At 36.8% G+C, this 25,192-nt stretch overlaps 1 protein-coding gene across 7 annotated transcripts in view; it reads left to right on the top strand.

The window, feature by feature from the left end:
* USH2A (usherin) overlaps positions 1-25,192 on the top strand; it is a 370,614-nt gene that overhangs the window by 246,354 nt on the left and 99,068 nt on the right. For all 7 annotated transcript variants that reach the window (XM_015283893.4, XM_419417.8, XM_040697423.2 and 4 more), the window contains exons 42-47: positions 9,637-9,971; positions 13,380-13,502; positions 16,263-16,426; positions 18,394-18,603; positions 19,955-20,157; positions 21,987-22,099. In XM_015283893.4, the coding sequence (XP_015139379.2) occupies positions 9,637-9,971; positions 13,380-13,502; positions 16,263-16,426; positions 18,394-18,603; positions 19,955-20,157; positions 21,987-22,099 (1,148 nt within the window). The remainder of the gene's footprint in view (positions 1-9,636; positions 9,972-13,379; positions 13,503-16,262; positions 16,427-18,393; positions 18,604-19,954; positions 20,158-21,986; positions 22,100-25,192) is intronic.

The following is a 25,192-nucleotide window of genomic DNA, read 5'->3' on the forward strand; positions in this document are numbered from 1 at the left end:
AACATAGTGATGTTACCAATGCAGTCTAAGCAGTCTGGGGGTGTGAATCTGAGCAGTAAACCAATGCTGATTTTTTGCTTTGTCTGTGCATAATTTTAAGCTATGATTAAAGCCGCTCACCACTACATATATATTAAAAAAAAAAAAAACCCTAAGCTCTTAAATGTATGTTTTAATGTCTAAGGAATTGCTTGTTACATCCACATTAATGGCAAATGAGTTCAGTATGAGTACAGTGGTTACCGTAAGAATTAATAATGATCGACCACTAGTAATTGTGATGAATTGCCAGACTGCTTATTGGAGATTTGGGCTATCTACCTCCAAGGCTCTACTATCCATGCTTCTTTAAATATATCCTAATATCTACCACAATTTATACTAAGACATATTTAATGGATTTACCAGAAGAAATAATGCTGAGTAAACAGCAGCCCTAGTTCAGTGGTATGCTTACACATGTCCAGATTTTATTACATGAGCTTTTACACATAGGCTTCAACTCTATTTGAGAAAAAAAAAAAAAAAAGTCACTGCAACCTTTAATGCTTCAGTTAATATGATAAGGGCAGAATAATTTTATATCTTACCCATATTTTTTCTTTCTCCAAATGCAGTCAACACTCAATCCCAATTATAAAAGCCCATGAGTTATCAGCAGCTTTGTCATTCTTTACTGGGCGTCTTTTCTTGAGATCAGAGGTGCGTGCTCAGCAGTAATTTTATTTTCTTTTGCTCAGTTCCAAGATTAAGGAATCTACCGATACTATAAGTCAGTTTGATCATTTATTTCTTCTGAAACCTGAAATCAGTCAGTGCAGTCTTCATTCTCTAATAATTTAATTACAATACAACAATGCTTTGAATTTTTTTCCTTTCTTGCCAAAGAATTCAAATGCCTTTTTTTTCCTCTTCTTATCCAGTCTATCATTAACATTCAGAGCTCTTTAAAGGCCTTTAACATCAACATCGTATGACCTTCTGTATGAATTGTGGACATTCTTTGTGACCCTGCTGCTCTTGCAGTCTTGAGCTTGGGTTTCTCTGCTTGGAGTCTCATGTTTATTTGGTTTGTTAAGACTAATTTCTGTCAGTGATATTGACGTTCAGATGTTTTTATTTCCACACCTTGGTTTTGTGGTTCATTTTTCTTGATTAAAATATTTAGATTAAAATGTTAAAAATTAAATATGGCAGCATTTAATTGATAAAAGTGACTTAGGTATACGTGTTTCCAAATATACTATCATCTAATTATTTGACCTGTAGTGAAATTTCTCTTTCACGGTGTACCAAGTACTGGTATCCTTTGACAATGCTGACAAGAAGTTCTTCTAACTCATCTAGTATTCTACTTAATTTAGTTAGCTTTATTTTGTTTTGTTTAACTTTATAGCATTCCTAATTTCAGGGCAAGTGGCACCCAAAAATGCCATGTATGACTTGGTACAAATCCTGTGCATATTGTCTATTAAACATTACTTCTAAAGATTTCTAAGGTTCTATGTGTCCCATAAAAATCTTACTCATTTGGGACAGCATGAGATTGTTAGTTTTTTATTATTTTATTATTACTGCCATTTACAATACTTTCTAAAAACTGAAATAAGGTTATAGGTGCAGGAGAGCTCATTGCAGAACATAACTTAGGAAATTATGGAACAAGTTTGTTGCACCTACTGGTTTTCTCACCTTCTGCTTCTTGGCAGATGGAAGCAACCTTCATTGTTAGGCTTCTCATAAGTCAAATGGGCTTGCTAGTGGTATGGTTATTTCCCTCTCTTAAAATTTATGGCAAGTTCATTTCAGAGTAAGACTCGGAAAGCAGCTAGTGGACATTGCTATGGTGTTGAGGTTCTGTTGTGTGACCTGTGTCACTGTTCTGTAGTAGGAGAATATGAGATAATCAAAGTAGAATCCATTTTAAAATATTTGCTATTCTTTCTATCAAGGTAGAAGATCTGTATAGATAACTCCCCAAGCCATTTTTGTGTCTTCATCACAGACTTATGGTACATAGGTTGCTCCATAGGTTACCTCCTACATTTTTCTAAGTTACAAAGAGCACAATAAGAGGATTTGATAGTGTTTTGAAAATGAGACTGTTCTCTATTTTTCAAAACCACCACCATTAGCTATGCATTTTCACCAGAAGATCAAGAGCCTGCATGCCGTTCTTGTAAACATCTGCATGACCATCCAAACCAAGGCTTGTCTTTCATGTCACTGTCACCACTGCCGAAATGCACCACCACTGCCTCACTGTGGGTCTCTCACTGTTGGGTGTCTCTCAGGAAGTGTCAATGAATGTCAGTGGGTGCCATTTTTCCCACATGGAGGAATTCAGCAACACGCCTTTGCTTTGTACACGCTTCCACATCAGACTTCATTTTGTCAGACTGCTCCTCTGCTGCCATCTGTCACACAGCAACAATATGTAAGGGATATTGGCGGGAAAGTTCAGTCTCTACTGTCATACCACCAACATCTGCCTCTGCTGTCATGGGCCAGTATAATAGAATAGGAGACATTACTTTGAGAGCAGCCCTGGTAGTTTCCAGGCCAGAATTACCGTGATGTTTTTTGTAAGGACTGTCAATTGCTGGTTGAAAAGCTTTCATGTGTGGAAGGAGGTTGGATCTGATTTGGAAATGCTTTACATTGTTGCTTTTAAACTCTGAGGAGAGTCCCAGAATGGCAGGCTTTCTCTCCTGAGTAGCCTAACATCAAATCAAATTTGTGGACTCTGCTTGTGCTTTACAATACTCTCATCTTAGTCAGTATCTGCAATGGTGAATCTTAAGCAGAGAATGCAAAATAAGTCATGTCTTCAAGAAGGAACCAACATGAGAGTTTAATTACCCCTTGCCCTAGAGAGAACTGTCCTTCCAGGTTAGCACAGAAAGTATTGGAAGGGCACTGTGGGAAAGATTAGTGAGAGACTCCTTTACCAAGCCAGGGTTGCAAATCAATAGAGGCTTTCAGTTGTCAGTGCAACCAATCCCTAAACCAGGAGTGCAAATATTTACTTATACTGAAAACAGAGAGAATTTATTAAAAGAGAGAGAGGGAAACATATTTCCATTCCTTTATTTAGTCATAGAATCAATATAAATGATTTGAGGATGTGAGGAATTCAAAGCACTCCAGGATAGTACTCACTTGAGTATACAGCTTATTTTCATAGACCAAAGCTTTCACTCTGCAAGGAGGAAAATATCAGCACAGCAGGTCACTTGGCATAAACACTTCTGATGTGTATGTGCTTGTTTAACATTCTATTTTAATCAGAATGGACTGATATCTCTCAATAACGTTTAACTTGCTTTCTTTTGTGCAACAGGAAGTGTAAAGTTGTCGATAATTTTTAAAGTACCCATTTCTGTGACACCTGCATGATATTTTTTAATATTTGCTGAATTGATAATGTTCATGGTAGTAGAGTATACTGCACAATAAACTGCTTTTGTGGCTGATTAAATGCCAAAGTGAAGTGGAGGTATTCAGCAACTGCAAAAGCCATTTATTTAGTATATGCCAATGCCACGAACATTATTCCTGTTACACAAGATTTGCTATACCTTAATGTACAGAAGTATCAAAGAAATTGTTTCCTTTTCTTGTGAGGGTTGCAATTGCTGTGCTGCTTCAGTCTGACACTTCAAACTGATATGACATTCAGGAATGTAGCTAGGTTGAGTGGCTCAAGAAAGAGGCTGGTTTACACAGCGAATAATTATTTAAAGGAGTTCTTTGTGTAGGAAAAGCATTATGTGGCTGTGTAGACTGAACTAAATTGACTGCAATATGTAAATTCTCCAACTTTGGCCATTTAACTTTAAATAGAAAGATTTCCCTTTTGCTGTCGTAATTTTCCCTTAAGATCTGTGGCCTAGGGAAGGCAGCTGTAATCTTAATTACTGGCTCAATTGGAGACTTGCAGATGAGTATGAGTATTGTTCTCCCGGGTTGACCAGTGCTGCCACCAAGACTGCCCATAGACAAGAAGCTACAGCCATTTTCTGTCTTTCCTTGCATAACTTTTTAGAAGATGGCATGAGCTGTAGTTAATCTTGAAGATTCTCTTAAGACAAAGGAAAAATCTTTCTTCTTGGCGCACAGATAGGTGTTAAGAGATTGATTTCATCCTGGGTGGTTGAAATAAGTATCTTATTGGCATATAATTCTTGTGCTATAGTATTCCTTCATGATAACATCAGCTGCAGAAATTTCTTTCAAAATAATTAGATCCAAAATGAGAAAAACAAAAAATATTATAATTTATTTGACTTCTCTCTCAATTCGTGTTGTGTATGTATTGTGTGTTAGAAAAGCAGTGTAATGGTGATTCTATAGCACCAAACTGTCATTCTTCTTTCTAATTTCTTTTGTTGCATGTTGATTTCATACCAAGTTATTAATTTTGTAGGAATTACTTCTGTTTCTCAAGTATTTCCTCATGGGCTCTCTGACTGAGGAACGGTTCCAAGCTTTTATTTCCAGTGTCATTTGTGTTTGTTGTCACCCTCAGATGACAATCACTTGATTTACAGTTCACCTGCCATTTTCTTTGCATATAAGAAGTGGCAACATAGAGTGCAAGCCTGCAGATTGAGCAGTTTGCTCTCCACAGATGTAGAAGTGATGCAGTCAGAACCCTTTCCTATTGTTACAGTAGCTATTTCTAGAAACTATTTATCAGATTTGACCAATAAACTGGATCTAAAAGTGAGTAAACAAAATTAACAGGATCCTATGTATAAACATACATCGAATTCTGTCCTGTATTGGCTCGGAAGTTGGACAGTGGACAGCTAACTCCCTGTTGTCATTGTTCTCTAAGAAGGTTGGGGCTACAAAGCCCTGGAGAAAGATTTCAGTTGTGTGAAATGGATGCCACTTACACAGCTAAACGAGTTATGAAATGGCTTTAGTTACAGTTTGAGTATGATTTGTGAAAAGAAAGCTGTTTTCTTTATTATTTATCCAATTCCTATGAAATCACCAACATAGATGCGTGTTCTGGAGTCCCTTTTATCTCATGCTTTAATGTGTGCTGTCCTGTGAAGTTGCTTGTGATTACAGAGGGTTGCATGCTGTTGGAATAACTCCATGGTCACTGCAGCTGGTGAATAACACAGAGGTGATCCTTTAGCATTTTACCTCCGTGGTCAAGCATGATGTTGATAAGAAGATCTCTCCTCTCCTTCATGTTAAACTCCTAGTGTTTTCTTTCTTCATTCTCAAAATGCTTCAAATGGCAGTTGTCTAAGAATATTTTAAGAATATGAGCAACCCTGATGTCTACTCCGGGACTGCTAAAGGTGTCTAGGCCTTGAATGCAAGAAGACCATCAAGCAGCTTTATTTCGGGGAGGAAAAAGGTTGGGCTTTGTTCACTTCTGTTGCAGTTCTATGCAAGTATGCCTGGTGCATTTGGGAAATTGTTTAGGAGCAATCAATCCTTGTGTGAAGATTGCCTTGTAGTGCTGCTAAGGTCAGGGAGACCTTGGTTTATTTGCCACATAAGTGCTGCTTGAGCGACTTAGGATACACCAACACCCATAGGAACAACCTTAACTTACACACTAGAGGTTTTCCACATTTTAGGACTGTGATTTCTTGCACAGCTTGCTCATTTAGTACAGATCATACAGTGAGGCAAACTAATCAGGTTTGCATCTGCATATCCCTCCCACCTATGAGAGTGCTAAAGAAGTTTTTGTAGCAGTTGTCTGTTACTGCAAACCTGATTGTACAGTTCTTCTGTGATAGTGCTGAAGCTGGATGTAACTCATCTGCAAAGTCTATAGGAGTGATTATCATTGACCTCAGTCAGGATTTGCTTTTCTGGTGTGATACTGGCTTCTGATTGAAACCTGGTATAATTCCTGTGAGGTCAGATGAGGCCTTGTGACAAAATTCATCACCCAACTACTTCTGACTTTTTTATTTTTCTTTTGCAAAGGACAGTGGTCCAGCATCTAGAGTATAGAATTAGGATAGCAGGTCAGTCTTTTCAGGTTTTCTTCTTTCTGTTATGTAACTTATTCTGGGATTTAGCCTATTCATCTGTAAGACTTAAATGGTAACACTTGCAATTTGAGACTTACAGTGCGCTCTGAGACCAACAGTGAAAAGCTCTCAGTAGTGTATTTATTACTCTAAGTTTGTAGATATTACAAGCAGTAGCACGGAGAAATTAGAATAAAATGAAGCCAAACATGCAGTTTTAAAAGCAAAGTGTTGAAGCCAGGCCTGAACTATTATAATAGTTATGTGCCAATGCCTCTCTTACCATAGCTCAGAATTAAACTGCAGGTTTCAACTGCTGTCACAAAAAAAACCTAAAAAAAATTAAAAAATTAAAAAATAAAAAATAAAGACTTTCAAGGTTATAAGTGTTTAATGGGGAGAAAATTGCTAATTTCTGTCTCTTTAAATTTTGTGGTGGAGAAAATAAGGTGCTTTGATCTTTAAATGACAGCTTCCAGAGTCATTACATTGAATCAGTTAATCTCTCCCAGTAGTTACCTTATTCTCTCTTCCTCATGGGCATCCTCTTTCATGGTCTCAGTGCTGAGCTTCAAATCAATGAACAAACTGTTACTGCTTCCAACACAGCCTGTCTAGTGAGCTTTCCTGCTTTCATGCATTGCCAAGCTCTTACCTCAAACCTTGGCGCATCGAAGTGGAGAAGTGATCCAGCAGTGCCATGTGTGTTAACCAAGCTGCCTCCATCACCTTCCTTTACATCATATAGGTCAGGCATTCCCTTGACCTTGGCCTGTCACTGAAGTGAAGAGGCAACAGCTTTCCTTCCTTAAGAGAGAGAGGCTGGTTGGCAGCTGCATGTCCTGCCACTGCAAGCTGACATAGGTAACTCAAAGCACTTCAGCTGACCAGTGACTGTGGGTACCCTTGGTCATCCTTTTGTCTAGTTCTAAAAATATTAAACAAAGCAATAACTACTCTTCATATCTTTGCACGATATACCCATGCTCAGAAGAAAATAAGTTTCATTTCTGTGTTATATTCAATAAATAATTGAATTATTCAGCCTGGCTTTCACTTCTCTTAAAAAAAATAAAATTGAGAAATTTCCCAGTGTAAGCCCCATGCAGCATATAGGTTATGCATGCTGTGGGACTTTTTATCTTCTAGTGCACAACAAATACTGTGAAGGAACACCTGGTGACTTTCGTATTTCAGGTTTTAGTGGCTAGTGCAAGGCAGTATATGAGTATAAGACTCGTGAGCTGAGATTCTGGAGTTGTATCTGTTCTTCTCATTACATTAACGTAATCCTTATGTCAAGGAGTTACAATATATGGCAAGTCTCGTGCAAATTCTATTAAGTAATTTTGTTTGGCTAAGCGTAAAATTTGTGTATTTAAAATGCAATGTAAATAAAGGAAAAAAAAATATAAATAAGATTTTGTATAAGGTGAGCATTCTTAGACAATGTTTTCTTCTGAGAGGGTAATACCAGGAATGTTCCAAAGCATTTGACATGCAGTTCTTCTATTAGAAGCTGCCTTGCATTTATCAACAAGTAAGAGGGTTTTTCTTTTTGATAATAACAAATTTTACTGTATTAGCACTCCAAAAAAAAGGAACTAGAATGTATTATCTTCAGTCATACTTCACCAAAGCAAAATTTCAGAACAGGTGCTACACCTCAAAAAAATATATATAATTGTTGCGGAAATATGTGTTTTGCTGTGGTGTTCCATACCTTGATGTGTTCTCTGCTCTTTCAGTAGCTTCAAAAGTTAGTCCTCAAAAATAAGCAACCCATGCACACTCCCATTTTTCTGTGCTGTATACAATGCATCCTGTTGGTGTGTGCAGTATGATAGCAACAAAAAACATTGGGATTGGAGACTTCACCTGAAATTTACTGACCTGAATGCTTTCTAATTGCACTTGAAAACAAAACATTCTGTTGCCTCCTTTAATGATCTACTCTTGTGTGCTTCTGAAACTTACAACCAGGTCACATTAACTACTTCAGAACAAGAATTCAGCTCAGTGTCTGTGAGAACAGTGCAGAACTGCTCCCTACCTTCTGTGAAATTTTGCGGTGCTGTATTTATAGTACTTTATTTGTTTGATCATTATTTGGGACCACAAGTAACAGAAATCTGAATACAGCATTTGATAATTAGCCAGAGCTAAGCCTTTCCTATGCGGGCACCAATAATCTTGTTTGTGCTGTCTTTACTCAAAATCACCCTGTTTCTAATTCTCTGTTTAATTGTATTCCAGATTCTGTTATCAAAATCCTTCAGCTTTCTCCAGTACTTTGCTGCCAGGTTTCTTGCAAGTCTGACAGCCTGAGAGGTCCTTCTGTACCTAAGATATCACACTTTCTAATCCCCAAGAGTCCTTTAAAAATTATTTTTAAATCAAGCTTCTGTTTCCATGGCCTTCTGTAATTGTGCATATACCATTTTAAAGATACTTCCTTCATAGATTGGAGAGAATCATTGAAAGACGTTAACTTTGAAGTATCTCAGTATTAATATTTAGCACTTCATTATTATATTTGTTAATTTTATTCTTCACATATCTTCATCTTGATGTTCTTCAGTTTGTGTCCTTTCCACTGTTGTATTCGAACCTTGCATATCCGATGCACAGGAGGAAAAAAGACAACAGTTGTTTTAGATGAGTGGGTCAGTAGCAGGGAAAACAGGCACAGGGATGAGCAAAGAACAGGTGCTATACTTCCTAAATTGAGAGTCCTAGGGAATGAAGGACTAATCAGTGCTATTATGCAAACTTTATAAACTTCGAGTTCCTTTATATCAGTTACATGTCTTCATTGTGTCAGACTGAAATCCCCCTCTGTCATGAAACAGTGGCAAAAAGCCTTACAAAAGTATGAAAAGCATCCTTACACTTTATCACAGTTTATGATACAATGATTTGGGTATGACTCCTCACTGGAATTGGTAAGAATAATATATAGATAAAATGCATTTGAAAAAAAGTATAAATCAAATCAAGACAGTAAATATAGCAGCATTAAGTATTCTCAGCATAATTTTATAATTTTGAAAATAAAAAAAAATATTCATCTGGTATTAGCAATGTAATTTATTACTGAAAAATAAAAAGCAAAAGTAGGAAATTTCATCATATAAGAAGTATGCAAAGTCTTGGCTCTTATAGGAGCTAATGCAATTACACATTTCTGAAAATGATGCAAATATTAAACAAGATTTGTTCTTACTCTGCCAGTAATAGGCAAGCACACCAAGCAGTATATCTTAAGCAAATAAATAACAGTGGTATTTATGATGGTCAGTGTATTTTTGCTAATGCATCTGAACACCTTTAGAGTGAAGTGGAGCACTCCCATTTTATTGGTCCAGCTTGATAGTAGATTTTCAATGGCTAGAACTATTACTGAAACCCTCATTGGAATTAAAGGTTAGATTTCTAACTGAAGTACCTTTAAAAATCAGTCTCAGATACCTGAGAAGAGTAGTACACCAAGTCTGTCATGATGGAGAAGTAAAAGCCCATCTTGAGTTTATGCCTGTGTTCATTTATACCATGTTGCATCTGCATTTCTGCATTCTGCAATAAGTCAGTCATTTATTTTTATTTTTTTCTCTCCCTTCAGGTCTCATGGAAACCTCCTCTGATACAGAATGGTGAAATCCTAAACTACGAGATTCGCATGCCTGATCCACGAATTGTCATTGCTGGAAATTCTGCGTCAACATTAAGTTACTTGGTGACTAATCTTTTACCGTACACAAACTACTCCATCACTGTAGTAGCTTGTTCTGGAGGCAATGGCTTACTAGGAGGCTGCACAGAGAGTTTGCCTACCAGTGTGACCACACCTTCAACAGCTCCTGAGGGCATCAGTCCCTTGTCTGTGACTCCAATCAGCGAGTCCTTTATTGCCATATCTTGGCAGCCACCACTAAGGCCAAATGGTCCTCATTTGAGGTAAGCTTTTAGTTGCTGATGATTTGGCAGTTTCTTCTCCATGCCTATGTCTGACTCAGAAAATTTTAGGTGATGCAAACTTTAGCATACAATCTCTTCATTTCTCATTCTGAAGATCCTCTTTAGGGTTCAGGTGTCCATGAGAGGACTTACAGAAATTGGGTATGTCTGGAAGCAGATAATATGGGGTGAACTTTGAATCACTTTGAACTTCAGAGGAGGCAGGACTATTGAGAGTGCACCTGTGGCATCCAAGCTGTGGAATTTACTTTTCAAAATGATTTCAAGAATCCTCTGGGTCTTTCAAATCAGCACTGTCTGAAAAGCCAGAAAGAGTATGCATGGGATCTTTGCAAAGCCATAACTGTTTTGGTCTGTAGGATCAGCTAGTTGTTGATGGTGAGTTCAGGCAATGTTTCACTGACAAAATGTCAAGAAAAGCATGAGATCTCTGTGAACACATGTGAGCTGTTCCTGAAAAAAAAAAAAAAGATGGCAGGATGACACAAAATAAGCTTCAGAACTAAACTTATTAATCAAGTTGTGAATGAGAGAGTGTGTAAGAAAAAGAGTAGTTAAATTGCTACAAGGTTTTGATCAGAGATGAAAATGGAAACTGTAAGGAAGTGGTAGGTATATCAATCCGGATTTCTCCACAGGAACTAAAATAAGGCTTTTCCTCTGAGATTTCTCTGCAGCCATGGGATGGGGATCTTGACTTGATTCTGTGATTACTCTGTGTGTGTTGCATGTGTGTATTAAGAAAAAAAAAAAAAAAAGGATTTGAGTGCATGAAGATTTAGAAAGCTAAATATACCTTTGCACATAATTTTAAAAAGTCAAATCTTTCTATCTGGTGCCTTAAGGTTTTGTGAAATATTGTCTGTAAACTTTTATCCCCATAAGCCATTTGTAGCTCTCTTCTAGGTGCATTGATGAGCTCAATAATTATCATGTAATGCTGTTTCAGTTGTCTACGTTATTACACCACAGTAACTTGACTTTTTCTTCAGGCTTAATTAGAGTACACTACAACTGAAAAGCAGCCTGTTATTCTGGATTTAACAACATGACCATTTTACCATAGGTTATTGAAGTAATTTAGCACAACCTACATCTGCAGATTTCATTTCCTTCATGGTGTGCCTGCCATGCTGTCCTCAAGAAGAACCACCACTGGAGCAGCTGCTCTGTACAGCGCCATGGAGCAATAAGTCTGCAGCAAGCAGAGCAGCAACAGCAGCTGCCAGTGGAGGTGATTTGCACATGATCACCATCCACTGTTCAGAAAAATTCTGAAGTTTTTCATAGCTTATTTATGAATTACGTTATACAGATTATGCCAAGAGTGTTCCTAACAAAACTGTAATAGTCTGTTTTTGGATTATGTTGACATTGATAAATCACTGATGTGAGAGTTGTACTTGGGGCATAACGTCACCTGAATATTTTGATGAAGTTGCAGTTAAATTAGTTTTTGTTATTTGATTTCCATAGTTATGTTCCCAGTTCCAGCAATAATAGTTTGGTTTGACATCATATGGTCAGTGTCACAATGCTTGCTTGTCTCTGTTCAGGATTATTTCCCCACATCAGTGAAGAAAGTTAGCTGGAACTCATGTGTATCTCCTTGCTTCCACAGTGCAGAAGAGGTTTCAGTTCTCTTGTATCAGAGCTTATCAGCTGATTTCTGCTTTTGAAGCAACACAGAATCATTGTATGCAGTATTTATTATATACCTGCTTAATTCAGGGTCTCAAATCTGGAATTATACTATCCAACATTTCCTCATCAGGCTGGAGTTGATCTTAACATCAAAAAAGTAAAGTAAAATTGCACGTGAAGCCAGCGGTCAGAAAGATTACTGTGATGGGATGTTGAACCTCTCCAGTGCAGAATGCTTGTACATCAAAGGAAATGTTTTCAGAAATAAGTGCTTAAGGGAAAAGTCTTTAAGATACTTTTGGTGGCATGCAACAAGAGAACAAGGAGCAATGGGCACAAACTGGAATACAGGAAGTTCCTTGTGAACATGAGGAAGAACTTCTTTACAATGAGAGTGACAGAGCATGGGAACAGGCTGCCCGGAGAGGTTGTGGAGCCTCCTTCTCTGGAGATACTCAAAACCCACCTGGATGCTTTCTTGCTCAACCTACTGTACAGAACTGCTTTAGCAGGGAGTTGGAGTCGATCTCCAGAAATTCCTTCCAACCCCTCCAATTCTGTACTGGAATTTGAAAGAACTACATTTCCAGCTGTACTGGGGGATACAAAGCAATTCAGAACATAGAATTTTGCCAATTTAAGTGATTAGATAGACACATGTAACTGTGTTTTGTTAAATCTTCAGCTCACTATCAAAAGCAACTCCACAGTGACCCTGTAACTGGTAGAAGGAAGACAAATATCTGGTGCCTTACAAAGAAACAATACCAAAAAACTGAAATGAAAGTCCTATTAAAATTGTTCTGTGAAATGTAAAAAAGAATAATAATCTTACAGGATTTTGAACAGATCTATATAAATTTGTTTCCTTTAGAATATAGTTTTCTATGTAATCCCTAAAATAATTACAAAATGCAACATACAATGTTATCCTCTTTAGTTGGTATAGACATGAAGTGGTTTAATCTTTGTTAAATTCCATAAAGACTTTTTATAAAATATGAGAAAGAGTGATATGGAATGAGTGAAAGGCATGGTCTGACTCAGGCAGTCCTATGGCAAACCTTATGGAAGATGGCCTTCAGCTGACCTGCTGTTTGGATAACAGACAGGAATACACATTCAGCTACATATGAAGGCCAGGAATAAGTAGTTTGGTCTTTTGAGCTCAAATCATGAATAGCTACTCAAATACGATGTTGTTTTGCTTAGGCCTGTCAATGGAAAAGTAAATTCACTCTATGCCTGTTTGTTATCTATAATCAACACTGAGATTATTTATGAATACATTAAACACAAATGCACATATAAGTAGCTACTACCAGTAAAATAGTAATAGGAAGGTTACATATTTCAGTACATTTGCAAGAGAGAGACATTTCAATTTTATATTCTGGAACAGTCTGTGCATGTCAGATGGCATGAGTCAAGTCTGTGCAAGACACTGTAACTAGACTATTTGGACTTGGACTTCATCTTCATAGCATTTCCACAATTTTAAAATCCATGGATTATTAAATACATTTAGTCTTTCCAATGAAAGCACTCATTTTCCATTTTCAAAGCAGTTTAAGTAACTAAATGTTTTAAATCATGAAACATTAAACGGAATGTTTATCTCAGAAAGTTTACAGCTGTGAAAACAAAATAATATGTGGCTTTAAAAAAAAAGATTTTTTTTTTTTTTTTGTGTAATAACATTAGTTGAGATAATCCTGGTGTTCTGCTTGTCTTTTGTGTTAGATATGAGCTCCTGAGACGTAAAATCCAGCAACCACTTGCATCAAATCCCCCTGAAGATTTAAATCTGTGGCACAATATTTACTCAGGAACTCAGTGGTTTTATGAAGATAAGGGTCTTAGCAGGTGAGATTACAAAAACTATAAAAACAAATGCTGGCATTTTTGTATAGTGTATGTTTAATAGTTCAAAGTATTTCTTGTGTCTTTATGTAGTGAACATATTAATTATGTAATGAAATATTTTTTGTCATCATCTTTGGTGTTAATCATTCTAATATGTAGGGATTTATTATTACTCTGTCATTCTTGACTCTTTCATGTATTATATTGCTCTAAAAGTCAAATGAACGTACAAGTCCTGTGGTGTTTTAGCATCTACATGTTTGTGCAATCAAGCCATTTATATTTATATGTACAAATGCTCTAGTTGGGTACATATTTCTAATTTAGGCAAAATCGTAGCACGTGCACAATGACTGAGAAGTCTTAGTTGGGATACATCTGAAAGTTGGTTTCTGCATTGTTTTTTCTTATGTCTTTAGCTTAATGATTGCCTTCATATCTCTAAGCTTGAAGAAAGTATTTATTGCACTTTGAACAGATGTGGGCGGCTTTGTTGTACCTTCATCATAGTTAGTGTAGAGTGCAGAAAATGGGGAAAAGGAAGGTGTGTTCTGTTTCTCAGGATATTACAGACATACTGTGGGGTATAGAACAAGGCATTTGCTCTTATTCAGTTTTTGTTTTCCATCACAAAGTCAAGGATTTAGAAATCCTTAATGGAAGACGCAATACAGATTTTGCATTAGTTTTTTGCAAGTAAAGTTTTGGTAAAATATTCATAGATGTTTTCAGAATGCGTGTCTTCTCTGTGCTTGTGTGCTAGCATGATTTATGAGGACTGTGTATCAATCACTGCCAATCAGATACATGTCCATTGCTTCTACTTTGATAAAATCTGTCTGGGCATCTCTCCTGAGCATGATGCGAAGCAGCAGAATGTGACCCCTGCTCCTGAGTGTTGTTGTATAGACTGAACTGAGCCAAGAGCTAGGGCCTCTGGCTTGTCCCTGCCTGCTTACTGGAAGTGTCTGATCATGAATCATGGAGCCATTCTTTAATCCAACACTGGCCACGTGTCCATTTCTTTCTTAAATCGTGTTTGAAATTTTCCATAGAGTTTTCAGGCTGATTATTAGGAAAAACACCTTCACCAAAAGAGCAGAGAGGCATTGGAATAGGCTGCCTGAGGGATGGTTGTCACCCTTCCTGGGGGTGTTCGAGAACCATGTAGATGTGGTGCTGAGGGATATGATTAGTGGGTGATATTGGTGGTAGGTTGACAGTTGGACTAGATGATCTTAGAGTTCTTTTCAAACCTTAATGATTCTATGATTCTTTGGTTTAAACATAGCTCTTTTCAGCAGTGCTGATGTGCCACAAGTTCCCACAAGGTCTCAGTGGCAAAAGAAGTTTTGTCTTGAAGGAATTGTGGCCAGAATAGTGTGCCCAGCCATCGGATACACCTGAACGCTTGTTTTGGAGAGGTCTTTGCAGCCTAGAGCTGTCTTTCTGCATTCGGCAGCTCAAGAGGAATTTGTGGCTGGAGAAAAGATGCTGTATAGAGACTCAAGCCTTACTTTTCATAGAAAATCTGAATCTCAAAATTTATTTTACACATTTGTGTCATGTTTAAAAATGCTTTGGAATTAGTGTCTTTTTATTATATTCCTGCCAGAAGCCTATTTTGGTAATGGTTGCTTCAAATGGCTTTTTCATTTCTAATAGTTTTCAGTATTGAAAATGTGAATCCAAAAACAAATCTCAGGTTCTCACCCTTAACTTGCAAGACTGAATCCCATGCAGTTGTCCAGGAAAATATATGCTCAGAAGTGCTGTGTTCACAACGTATGTTATCATTTTTTTAAAAATGCCTATCATTATAGTGGGATCTAATGAGGTCCCATTAGTTTCCTCTTCTTAAAGGAACTGTTAAAGTTTAGCTCTTTGGAAAATCAGGCTGGGTGGTTGCGTTGTATAGAGTTCTAAAATAAGAGTAAAAAAATTTTTTTTTAAATCAAAGTAAATATACAGTGTTAATGACTTTTTATAGAGAAATCTCCAAATATTGAGTATTTGCAATTCTTTTATTGTGTTCATAGACGGTTATTCCAGTGATGTAGATTCAGCAAAAATTTGAACAAGATTATCCTTTGTTATTGTGATTATGCAGTTTTGTGTGAAGCTTCTGATCATGAAAATAATTTTGAGATTATGGAATCTCCCTTAATGTCATTTGAGTTAGAGAATAAATTACGGAGTGACACACACTTGATTTACTAAATATACATGTAGTATTTAATAAATCTGTCTAAGTTCAATATAAACAGTTCTAAAGAAAATGACTTTATTAAATGGATTTGCATTATTAGGTGCTTTTTTTCATGTTTTTGCCATGGCGGAGTCCTGGCTGCGTGGTGAATCACTTTTACAAATGAGATTCTGCAAGTTAAAATCAATGTGTTTCCCAAAAGAGGAAAAAAGCCTCATTTGATTAAATTCTGATCCAAATTTTGGCAGGATGCCACTACTGTAATTACATATTGAATTGAGCTATAATCTCTCAACACCTCAGAAGCTACAACTATGAAGAAGTGAAATAACGTGCCCTATTTTTGTTACCATCTTAATGGTGCTAAATTATTTTCAAGAATAAGATAGCTCTTACAGAGTCTTCATTGGTGCAAGGCTGCAGCTGCAGTTTTCTGAAGGGGGTGGTGGGAAAAAGGAACAACAAAACTTCAGTGCAGGCAGATGTGTTAAAACAAATGTTTTCTCCATCTGCATTTTTTGTTCCATGTAATTATTTTTAAAATGTCTTAGGTACACAACATATGAGTACAAGCTCATAGTGCACAACGAGGTAGGATATACATCAAGTGAAGAAGTGATAGCTACTACATTAGCGGGATTACCGGAGAAAGGAAGTATCCTCATTGCACGTGCTGTTAATCATACTGCTGTAGAAGTGGAATGGTCAAAACCAAGTAAGTGTGCTTAGTATTTATTCCAGTAACTAGATGTTAACCTGCCATCACTTACGTTAGTCTGCTTTGCTCTCATAGGAAACACAGTCCTTGTCTTGATTTATAATGCAACTAACTGTCCTTGAAAGGAGAGGGAAGAATCGGGGGGGAAAAATGTGCACATCTTACTATTTCTCCATCATGTTTGTACTTATTATATAGTATTTCTGCAGAAGGAGAATAGTGAAAGCAAAAAAGTTAGTTAATGCAAGCTCATGAGAAACCAATACCGTAGCACCAAAAATTCTGTTGTCTTTGTGTTACATTTCATCTCTTTGTATGAAAATCTACATGTACGTTCCTTCAAGATTAGAGGATTCACTTTCTCTCTCCTTTTACCCTGCACCTTAAAATGGATTTAGCCAATTTCTCTAGTTAGTTAGCTAATGCAGCAGTAGGGAATTTCTTCATGACTTACATGCAAATGATTTTATAAGGACTGAGTGGTGAATTGCAACAAATGTAGTGTCTTTATTTTATAACTGTGTGCCTGAAGAAAGCATGCTTATAAAAACTGACAAATGTAATAGGTCTGAAGCAGCTCACTGAAGTTTCATTACCTTAGTAATCTAAACCTCTGACCTTCTAGATGTAGGTAATGCAATCTGGTTTTATTTTCATTCATCCTTTGGATATTTCCTCCATATATGTATAAATATATATATGTATTTGTGAATGCAAAGTTTAAACACTAAGGCAGATCTGTTCGTTACTGGAAAACCTTAGCATGTTTCATTGCTTCGTATGTTACAATAGTCATATTCCTTATTTTGTATGCTCATGTTTCCTTTTTCCATAGTATTAATTTTAACTAATTTTCTTGTTTCCTTTGGAAACGTGGGAGCCCTTAATATAACTTGCTGTTCTCTCTTTCTGCATATTCCAGGAGCTTTCTGACATTTTTTTAATATGTACCACTTAAAATAAAAATAATCTATTGCTTCATTAAGAATTTCTGTGACAAAACTGCATATTACTAAATTTACATGTAAGCTTTTGGCTTTCAACAAAATTCTGGCTTTTAATTCTCTCTAGTTATCTCAATTCTGTTCAGTGGAACAGTATGTCATCTAAAGCGGTGTTTCAGTGCTCAAAGGTTCATTTTGATTCCTGCTGGATAAGCAGTTGCAGGACAGATAAAATAAGACTATATCTGAGTTTATAAAATGGAGAAGCAAGGGTTGCCTGGAATTCTTCTTTATCCACCTAGCTCAGACCAATGGATCTCCTTCCATGTGTGGCTAGAAAATAGTACTGTTGTTTCTTCCCTTTACTGGGAAAGCTACTACTGGGTAAAACACACTTTAGAAAGAAATAATACTTTTTATTTTTTCCCCTGTAAATATAATTCTTCCAATGTTGTGATACATTTATATGTAGATGCTCTCATGATTGGTCTAAAGTAACAGCAGTAGATTTCCATTTTCACTGTGGCTAAATGGCCATCTGTGTAGAGTTGAGTGTGTAACGTTTGTTTCCCATGGCTAAAGCAACGAAACAGGAATGCAGTATTCTGCATGCCAGAAAGGGGAAAAAAAATCATTGTTTCCCATCTTAAACTAGTAGCATTGCACAAGGTTTAGCTGTCTGCCTTCTGTCCAGGTGAGAGACGTTCTTTTGCAGTGGTGAAATGCAAGGTCCATGTACCATTGCTGGCATCAAGCTTTACCATTTAATTTACTTGACATTTAGAGGAAAAAAGCTTTCCCCACATGGTGATGGGCTGTTAATTATTTTGAGAAATTTGGAAGAGCATTCTGTGCTTATTGGTGTAGGGAGGAGGACATTAAAGCACTTGATGGAATCTTTGCATAATTTTACAGTAAGGAGGTCTGCATAAAATCTGCTTTTATTTTCAAGATAAACGTTTTTTATGAGAAACTGTCTGACTGAATATTTCTGTTGTCCCAATGTTTTTCCTTTCTCAGCACTACAAGATTTGCAAGGAGATGTTGAATATTATATCCTCTCCTTGAATTCCACTGCTGATGGAAGATCTCTGAGGATTCAGGCTGATGAAAACTATATAGTCATAGGTGATTTGCAGCCCAACACAGAGTATCAAATATTCTTTCAAGTTTTTAACGGAGCCCACAGCATCAACAGTGAAGTTGTGCACGTGATTACCTCAGATGGAGGTTGGTTAGCAGTGAATGCAGCTTGACTTAAACTCTGAGAATGAAATTGATTGATTTTTGTTAGGGTTGAGATCAGTCATCCTTCCATTATAAAATTTCCGGTATAAGAGGAAAAAGGGCTAAAACGCTAAAATGCTTAAGTGCTGGTTGTCATCATGTGGTAGATCAATATAGGGTCCCACTGAGACAGAAGCAAAAGCTCTAATAGCAGATATTAACCCAGTTTGTTCTCATCTTCTCCTACATACATCTGTGTACACTAAGTTTTGAACTGAGTTCCTATCAATAAATGGTGGAATTTAAAAACAATTAATGTTTTTTTTAAAAGATTTGCTCTGTGAAGCGATGTGCTTTTGACATGACAGACATATATGGGGGCCTTTCCTGAGTCACCAGAAACTCTAAGTGTAAGTTCAGCCTCTGAGAAAATTACTTTATGAGTCATTTCTATGCCAGTTAGCAAATGCATGTGTGTTAGGAGGTAGGGATGAGGGGGGGAAAAAAAAAAAGTGAATCTAAAATGTGTTTAGAATGGTCTTTCTAATCTTTTTGCTTTATAAAGTCTCATTATAAACATTATAAAATCATTACCTCAGAAGCAAGTGTTCCAGGTCATTAGTAAAGCCCTTTAAATAAGGATTCCATTTCCTTTCTGATGCCAAAGGTCAGCACCTTTTGTTTATAAAATAGAATCGATCGCAAGGGCAATTTTTCAACCGGTAAAGATGGGTTCTTGTGATAAAAAGAGGGCTTTGCATAGTTATTTCTGACATGCTTAGATAATTACGTAATTTAACGCTAAGGAAGGTTTGTTTTTTCTTCTTTTTTTAAATAAGTATTAGACTTCATCATTACCTATAGTAATCAACATTCCAAGCCATTTACATAATGACAATATTGCATATTGCTTCATCTTGCTTCAGCTATAAGGCTGATAACGCCACGTTTCAACAGACATAAAGTATTTTGGTCTCAGGTTTTGCTTTAAAAGCAAAAGGCTTTGTTTTTCTCTCTTTTGGAAAGATTGGGATTGGGGGAGACATAAAAATAATGTTTATGTGTTGGCACTGCAGATGGGTGAATAATTTATCATCGTATCTCACTGGCCACATACCACTGATGATTGACACTATGCTGGTGGTATAAAGCATTTTACCATCAGTTCTCATGGTTTCTAACTGAGAGTATAATAAGCCAATTTACAGAAGACTACAGACTGTGATAACTTCATCAGAGGAAAGCAGATAAGCAGTGAACCCTTTGCTAAACCTAAATACTAATCTGCATTTGGTTAAACAAGTGCTTTTGCAGAGACAGCTGGAGTTTATTCAGTTTCTTTCTTTATTTCTAGAGCCTGAGGGCATGTTCCCTCCAGAGGTTGTCATCATCAACAGTACAGCTGTACGTGTCATCTGGACATCGCCTTCAAACCCGAATGGTGTTGTCACAGAGTACTCTATCTATGTAAACAATAAGCAGTACAAGACTGGAATGAACGAGCCTGGGTCCTTTCTTTTAGCAGATTTGTCTCCATTCACTGTATACGATATACAGGTTAGAATATCTTTTTTTGTTAGGTAGCATACAAGCTGAATTTCATGAATTTCTTTACATACATGGCCATATATTTGCAGTAGTGTTTGTGTACGTATATATAAAAGGCATAAATTTATTTTCAGCATATTTTCGGTCTGTGTACTTTTCTCATAACACATATTTTCGTTATTTCTTTTTTCAAACCATCAAAACTCCATTTACTTTCCACTAAATGCTCTGTGCTACAACATTAGCAAAACCCCAACACACATTACAAAGAAGCAAAGATTCTACTCCTACTCATTAAAAGAAAATTGCAATTGTTTTAGAAACATCAGGCATGCATAATGTATCAGCACAAAGAAGTAACGATATTGCATTTGTCATCCTTTTATCATTTTTTTCTCCTCATTCTTCTGCGGATGGAGCAGTCTTGATCTCTAAAATCATAGTAGTAGTTCTTATGCTGTTAATAACCATAACGTTTTTTTCTGTGTTTTCCACTTTCTCTACCTTTGTCTCTCTAGAAAAAAAAAAAAAGCCGTAGAAATACATAAATATATATTTCTATTCTTCAGTTGCATTAATGTGTTCAAAAATACAGTTTGACATTTAATTGTAATTATTTCTGTCTATTTTGTTCAGGAAAAGCTTTCATTATATTTTGGGAAGACTTTGTAGTAGCCATGTGTAGCTTGTTCTGAAAGATTTCCATCCAGTTACTACATGCCGTAAATAAACATCATAAGCAGGCATACTGTAAGAGATTTCTATGTTGCTGCCCCTCTGAAACAGCAAACCTCCATCCATGAATACACACATGACTTTCTGAATGCTGCCTGGAAACGCATTTGTCTTTTCTCAATAACAATGCAAATTCAGTGTACTGCCTCACTTGTAGACCCTCTCTATTACTTTACCATGTGATGTTACTTATTATTTCTCTTACACTTTCTTAGTTTTTATACTGGACTTATATTTGCATCAATGTGATTGGTAAAATCAAAATAAGTTGTTTTGTTTTGTTTTTGCTTTGTTTTGTTTCTCTTTGGGTTTCTCTTGTTCTGGAAGCAGTATTATCTTGGATACACATACATCTCACTGATAATCTTCCTGCATTCCTATGTTCTCTCTCTCTCTCTCTTTTCTTTCTTTCTTTTTTCTTTTTTTTTGGGGGGGAGGAGGGTGGGGTCTCTTATTTTGAACAACCTCTGTGTTGCCAATACAGAAACACCGTCACTACCCTTCTCTTGCTCTTTCAGTTTGTTTCTTAGTTTAATTCCAAGAACCAGACAGAATAAGTTTTAATTCTGGTGAGATATTTAATAACCAAGTGTATGATTTGTGTTTGCATTTTCATCTTTAGCCTAATTTTCCAGCATAGACATGAAGGAATAGAAGATACTATGGAAAATTAATTTTATTTCAGAATGCATGGTAGGTATAGGAAAATGAAATGGATTACTCAAGAACCAAAATCAAACTATACTGGCTTATTGTCTTCCTATCTCATTACAGATGGAGATTTTTTTCAATGTTATTTATGAGATTCTGCTTATATATACACAATAACAAATTCACTGCAACACTGCTAGTGATAATTTAATAGAGAATAGCAGTAGAGTTCAGAGGTCTGCATGTTTTTTCCAAATGGGGTGGGAAAATGTGATAAAGCATAGTATATTTCTGATAGTTATACTTATCTCAAAGTCGCTGTATTTTCTTGGCTATGTGGAGTTTTAAGTAGAAAATAAAAAAATTTGGAGTGACAAAAGAAATCTGAATGATTGGCAGACTTAAATAATTTCTGCAGCTGAGTAATTGAAACTCATGTTCTTCTTCATCAGATTGAAGCCTGCACTGTATATGCCTGTGTGAGAAGCAATGGGACCCAGATTACAACTGTGGAAGATGAGCCAGAGCAGCTGTCAGCCCCTGTTATTCATGTAATTGGCTCAAGGTACTGTGCTAAGAGTGGTCTGCATATATCAGAGCAATTTGTGCCTGGAATGAGGTTCAGAATGGGGACCAATCTCTCAATTGAATAAGCCACATTAAAAAAATAACGGTCCACCCATGGTTTTTATTTTTGGTATCAGAGTTTTTGGCCAAATGAGCAGCTGGAGAAATCTCCCCCTTGGTTGGTTGTGTATAGCCATTTGGGTATCACTGTGCTGGGATAATAAATAAGACGTAAGTAGAAGTAGTTAAAAGAAGAAGTATAGGGGAATGAAAATTATCACATTTTGCTGTCAGTTAGGAAGAGGAAGATTAATGCTCTGGGAGCAATGCGATGCTGATAATGGAAACTTAGAGTAATTGTGGGTAAAAAGAAGTCACCCATCACAACAGTAAAAATTAGTAAGCTATCTTAAATGGCATGCACATCTGTGTCTCCTTGAACCATTGTTTGCGATCTGCATATCCACTAAATCTACAGGCATGGGCAAACTTCTTAATTGTAAAAGGAGTAACGGTTTTGCAGTATTGAGGAGATGCCAACTAGTAACATATACAGTGATTCTGTGGGAGTTAATATCTTCCAAAGTCAGACTAAAACAAGGCTCGATAGCACATTTTTCAGTATTATACCAACAATAAAACAGTTAACCTCCTGCACGTATTTTATTATTCCTGTGATTTTATTACACTTCTGGTGGAGTAACATAATGAGCTCATAAGCTCTGTTAGTTTTGTAGAAGCAAACAACAACAACAAAAATGTAGTTTTTTTGTAAATAACAGAAATCTAACAACTGAGCCTTCTGAAATGGCCAGCAGAATAGATTTGCTCCTCCAGGCTCTTAAAGACTTAGTTTGCTGTTTATCATTTCTACATTTTGTTTGAATTCAGCATTTGTCTTTGTATATGGGTGAAATTAAGCTTGCTATTTTTCTGTCACACGTACAGATATAGTCAAAGCTTGTTTGATGATAAGGACTCAATTCGGGATCCCATCTTTTGCCCTTGGCTTTAACTTATGTATGCCTTTGTCTGTATTGTCTGTACTGCAAACACTTATGCATGTTTCTGCTATTATATATAGACTAAATATGTCATAACACATGAATGCAAAAGGATCAAAAATGCCTTCCTACTTTATAATCTGCTCAGCCAGAAGCAGGCTCTGTTTCTACACTGCCTTTTCCTACATGTCATATTATCATCAGCTGTTCTTATATCCCAAAAGAATACTAACTACTGATCGATTGCCCGGACATGTCTGGCCGTGGCCTACACGTGCCCCGGGTAGTTCATTTATTTGCCACGGTGGATTTGCTAGAGTGGAATTTAATCAATAGCTAATTCATTAATTCTGGTCCTCGAGTATGTAAGGATTGTGCAGTATAAAAATGACTGTCTGGCTTCAGCTTTGATTGAAATATGACAAACACTACAGCTGACAGCTTCAGCAGGTGCTAGGCTGAATATGAATTTTGCTTATTTATCCTCCATAAAAGAGAAAGGTTGGAGAAAAAACAGTTTGTGTAGACAAGAGAACATTTTAATGTCATCAGACAGAGAAAAAAAAGTATTTCTATGGTATAGACTCATGGGATAGCTGAGATACAATACAGATCATGTGGTTTATCATCTTTAATTGGAATCATGGCTTTTTTTCCTCTTCTGAATCAGTTTGGGGGGCTGTATTATTGATGAGAATGCTGTAGGATAATGTCTTTGTAGCATTCGCAAATAATTGTTTTAAAATTTGCCTCAAGGTGCTGCATGACATAAATTATAATTTCAGCCACCAACTTCTTAGAAGTCCTTCTGGTAGCAGCTCCATCCAGACTTCTCTAATGAAGGTTATACCACCAAAGCCATTATAAATATCTTGCTTTTCCACCCTTTGCAGTTAATAACTCAGCTTCAGGCTGAAACTTGGCACAAAAGGTCGCAGTCCTGGAATGGTTATTTTATAATGCCAAACTTAAATGGAAAACAGTATGGAACCCAGTCCTGAAGTCATATTCTAGTTTTTTATATTCTCTTAGTTATGGTATTTTGGGCTTGAAGGTTGTGGAGGAGTGGTACTGACCATCTTTAGATAGGTACAAATTGCACAGAAATTGAGTATATGTTGTTTTGAGTTAGGGCTTTGGAGTTTATCTCTATAGAGAAGCAGTACTTTTTATTGCACAGATTAGAAAGTTCTCTGCATAGTCCCTACCTGTGGGTGCTGACTTAAAATTTTTGTAGTGGATTAAGTGCTTATCATATGTTGGAAAACAGTTCATTTTGCATTAAAATGCTCCTTTTCCTGTTTGTAATCATACAAACATAGAATGGCTTGGGTTAGAAAGGAGTTCAAAGCCCTGCCATGGGCAGGGCTGCCATGCATGAGCTCAAACTAAGCAGGGCTTCATCCAACCTGGTCACAAGAGCCTCCAGGGAACAGGCACCACAGCATCTCTGGGCAATCTGTGCCAGTGCTTCACCACTTTCTCAGTAAAGAATTTCTCCCTAAAATCTAACCAAATATGGAATGCTTATTTCTTTCCTAATCCTGGTACATAGTGGCAGATTAGTTCCTTTCACAAAAGCAAGAAACCCTGGCAGGAATTCTTTTCAGTGCTTAGTTAAAAGGTTGATACTTTGATAGTACCATGTGGGATAAAAGGGAAAATCCTTCAGAGCTTCAGGTAAGAAAAGAGAGCCCTTTATGCATCCTAGTGGAACCCTGGTCAGGGTGCAATGGAATGCTCAAATAAATAAGGCTACCAAAAAGAGCTAAGTGAATTCTTTGCTTTTGGTGTTCATTATTGTGGAGCATAGGAAAGTTTCCATATCAGAAGCTGTTCATGGGTAAATGAGGTGAAAAACTATCTCAAATTAATATGAATCAAATTAACATCTCATCAATGTTGCAGGCTGAAACAGCTCTTGTGTGAATCAAGTTCAGCTTTATTTTCTGTGGGCAGCATACATGGTACAGTGAGTTGCACACTGAAGTGCCCGTCATGTCCCAGACCGCCTGCATCTGCTTGAAAAGGTTCTCGGTTCAGGCTGGGGTGTTTCTTCAGACAGCACATGTCAAAAAGCTGAGGCC

The sequence above is a fragment of the Gallus gallus genome, chromosome 3, assembly GCF_016699485.2.
Source record: "Gallus gallus isolate bGalGal1 chromosome 3, bGalGal1.mat.broiler.GRCg7b, whole genome shotgun sequence".
NCBI classification, from domain to species: domain Eukaryota; kingdom Metazoa; phylum Chordata; class Aves; order Galliformes; family Phasianidae; genus Gallus; species Gallus gallus.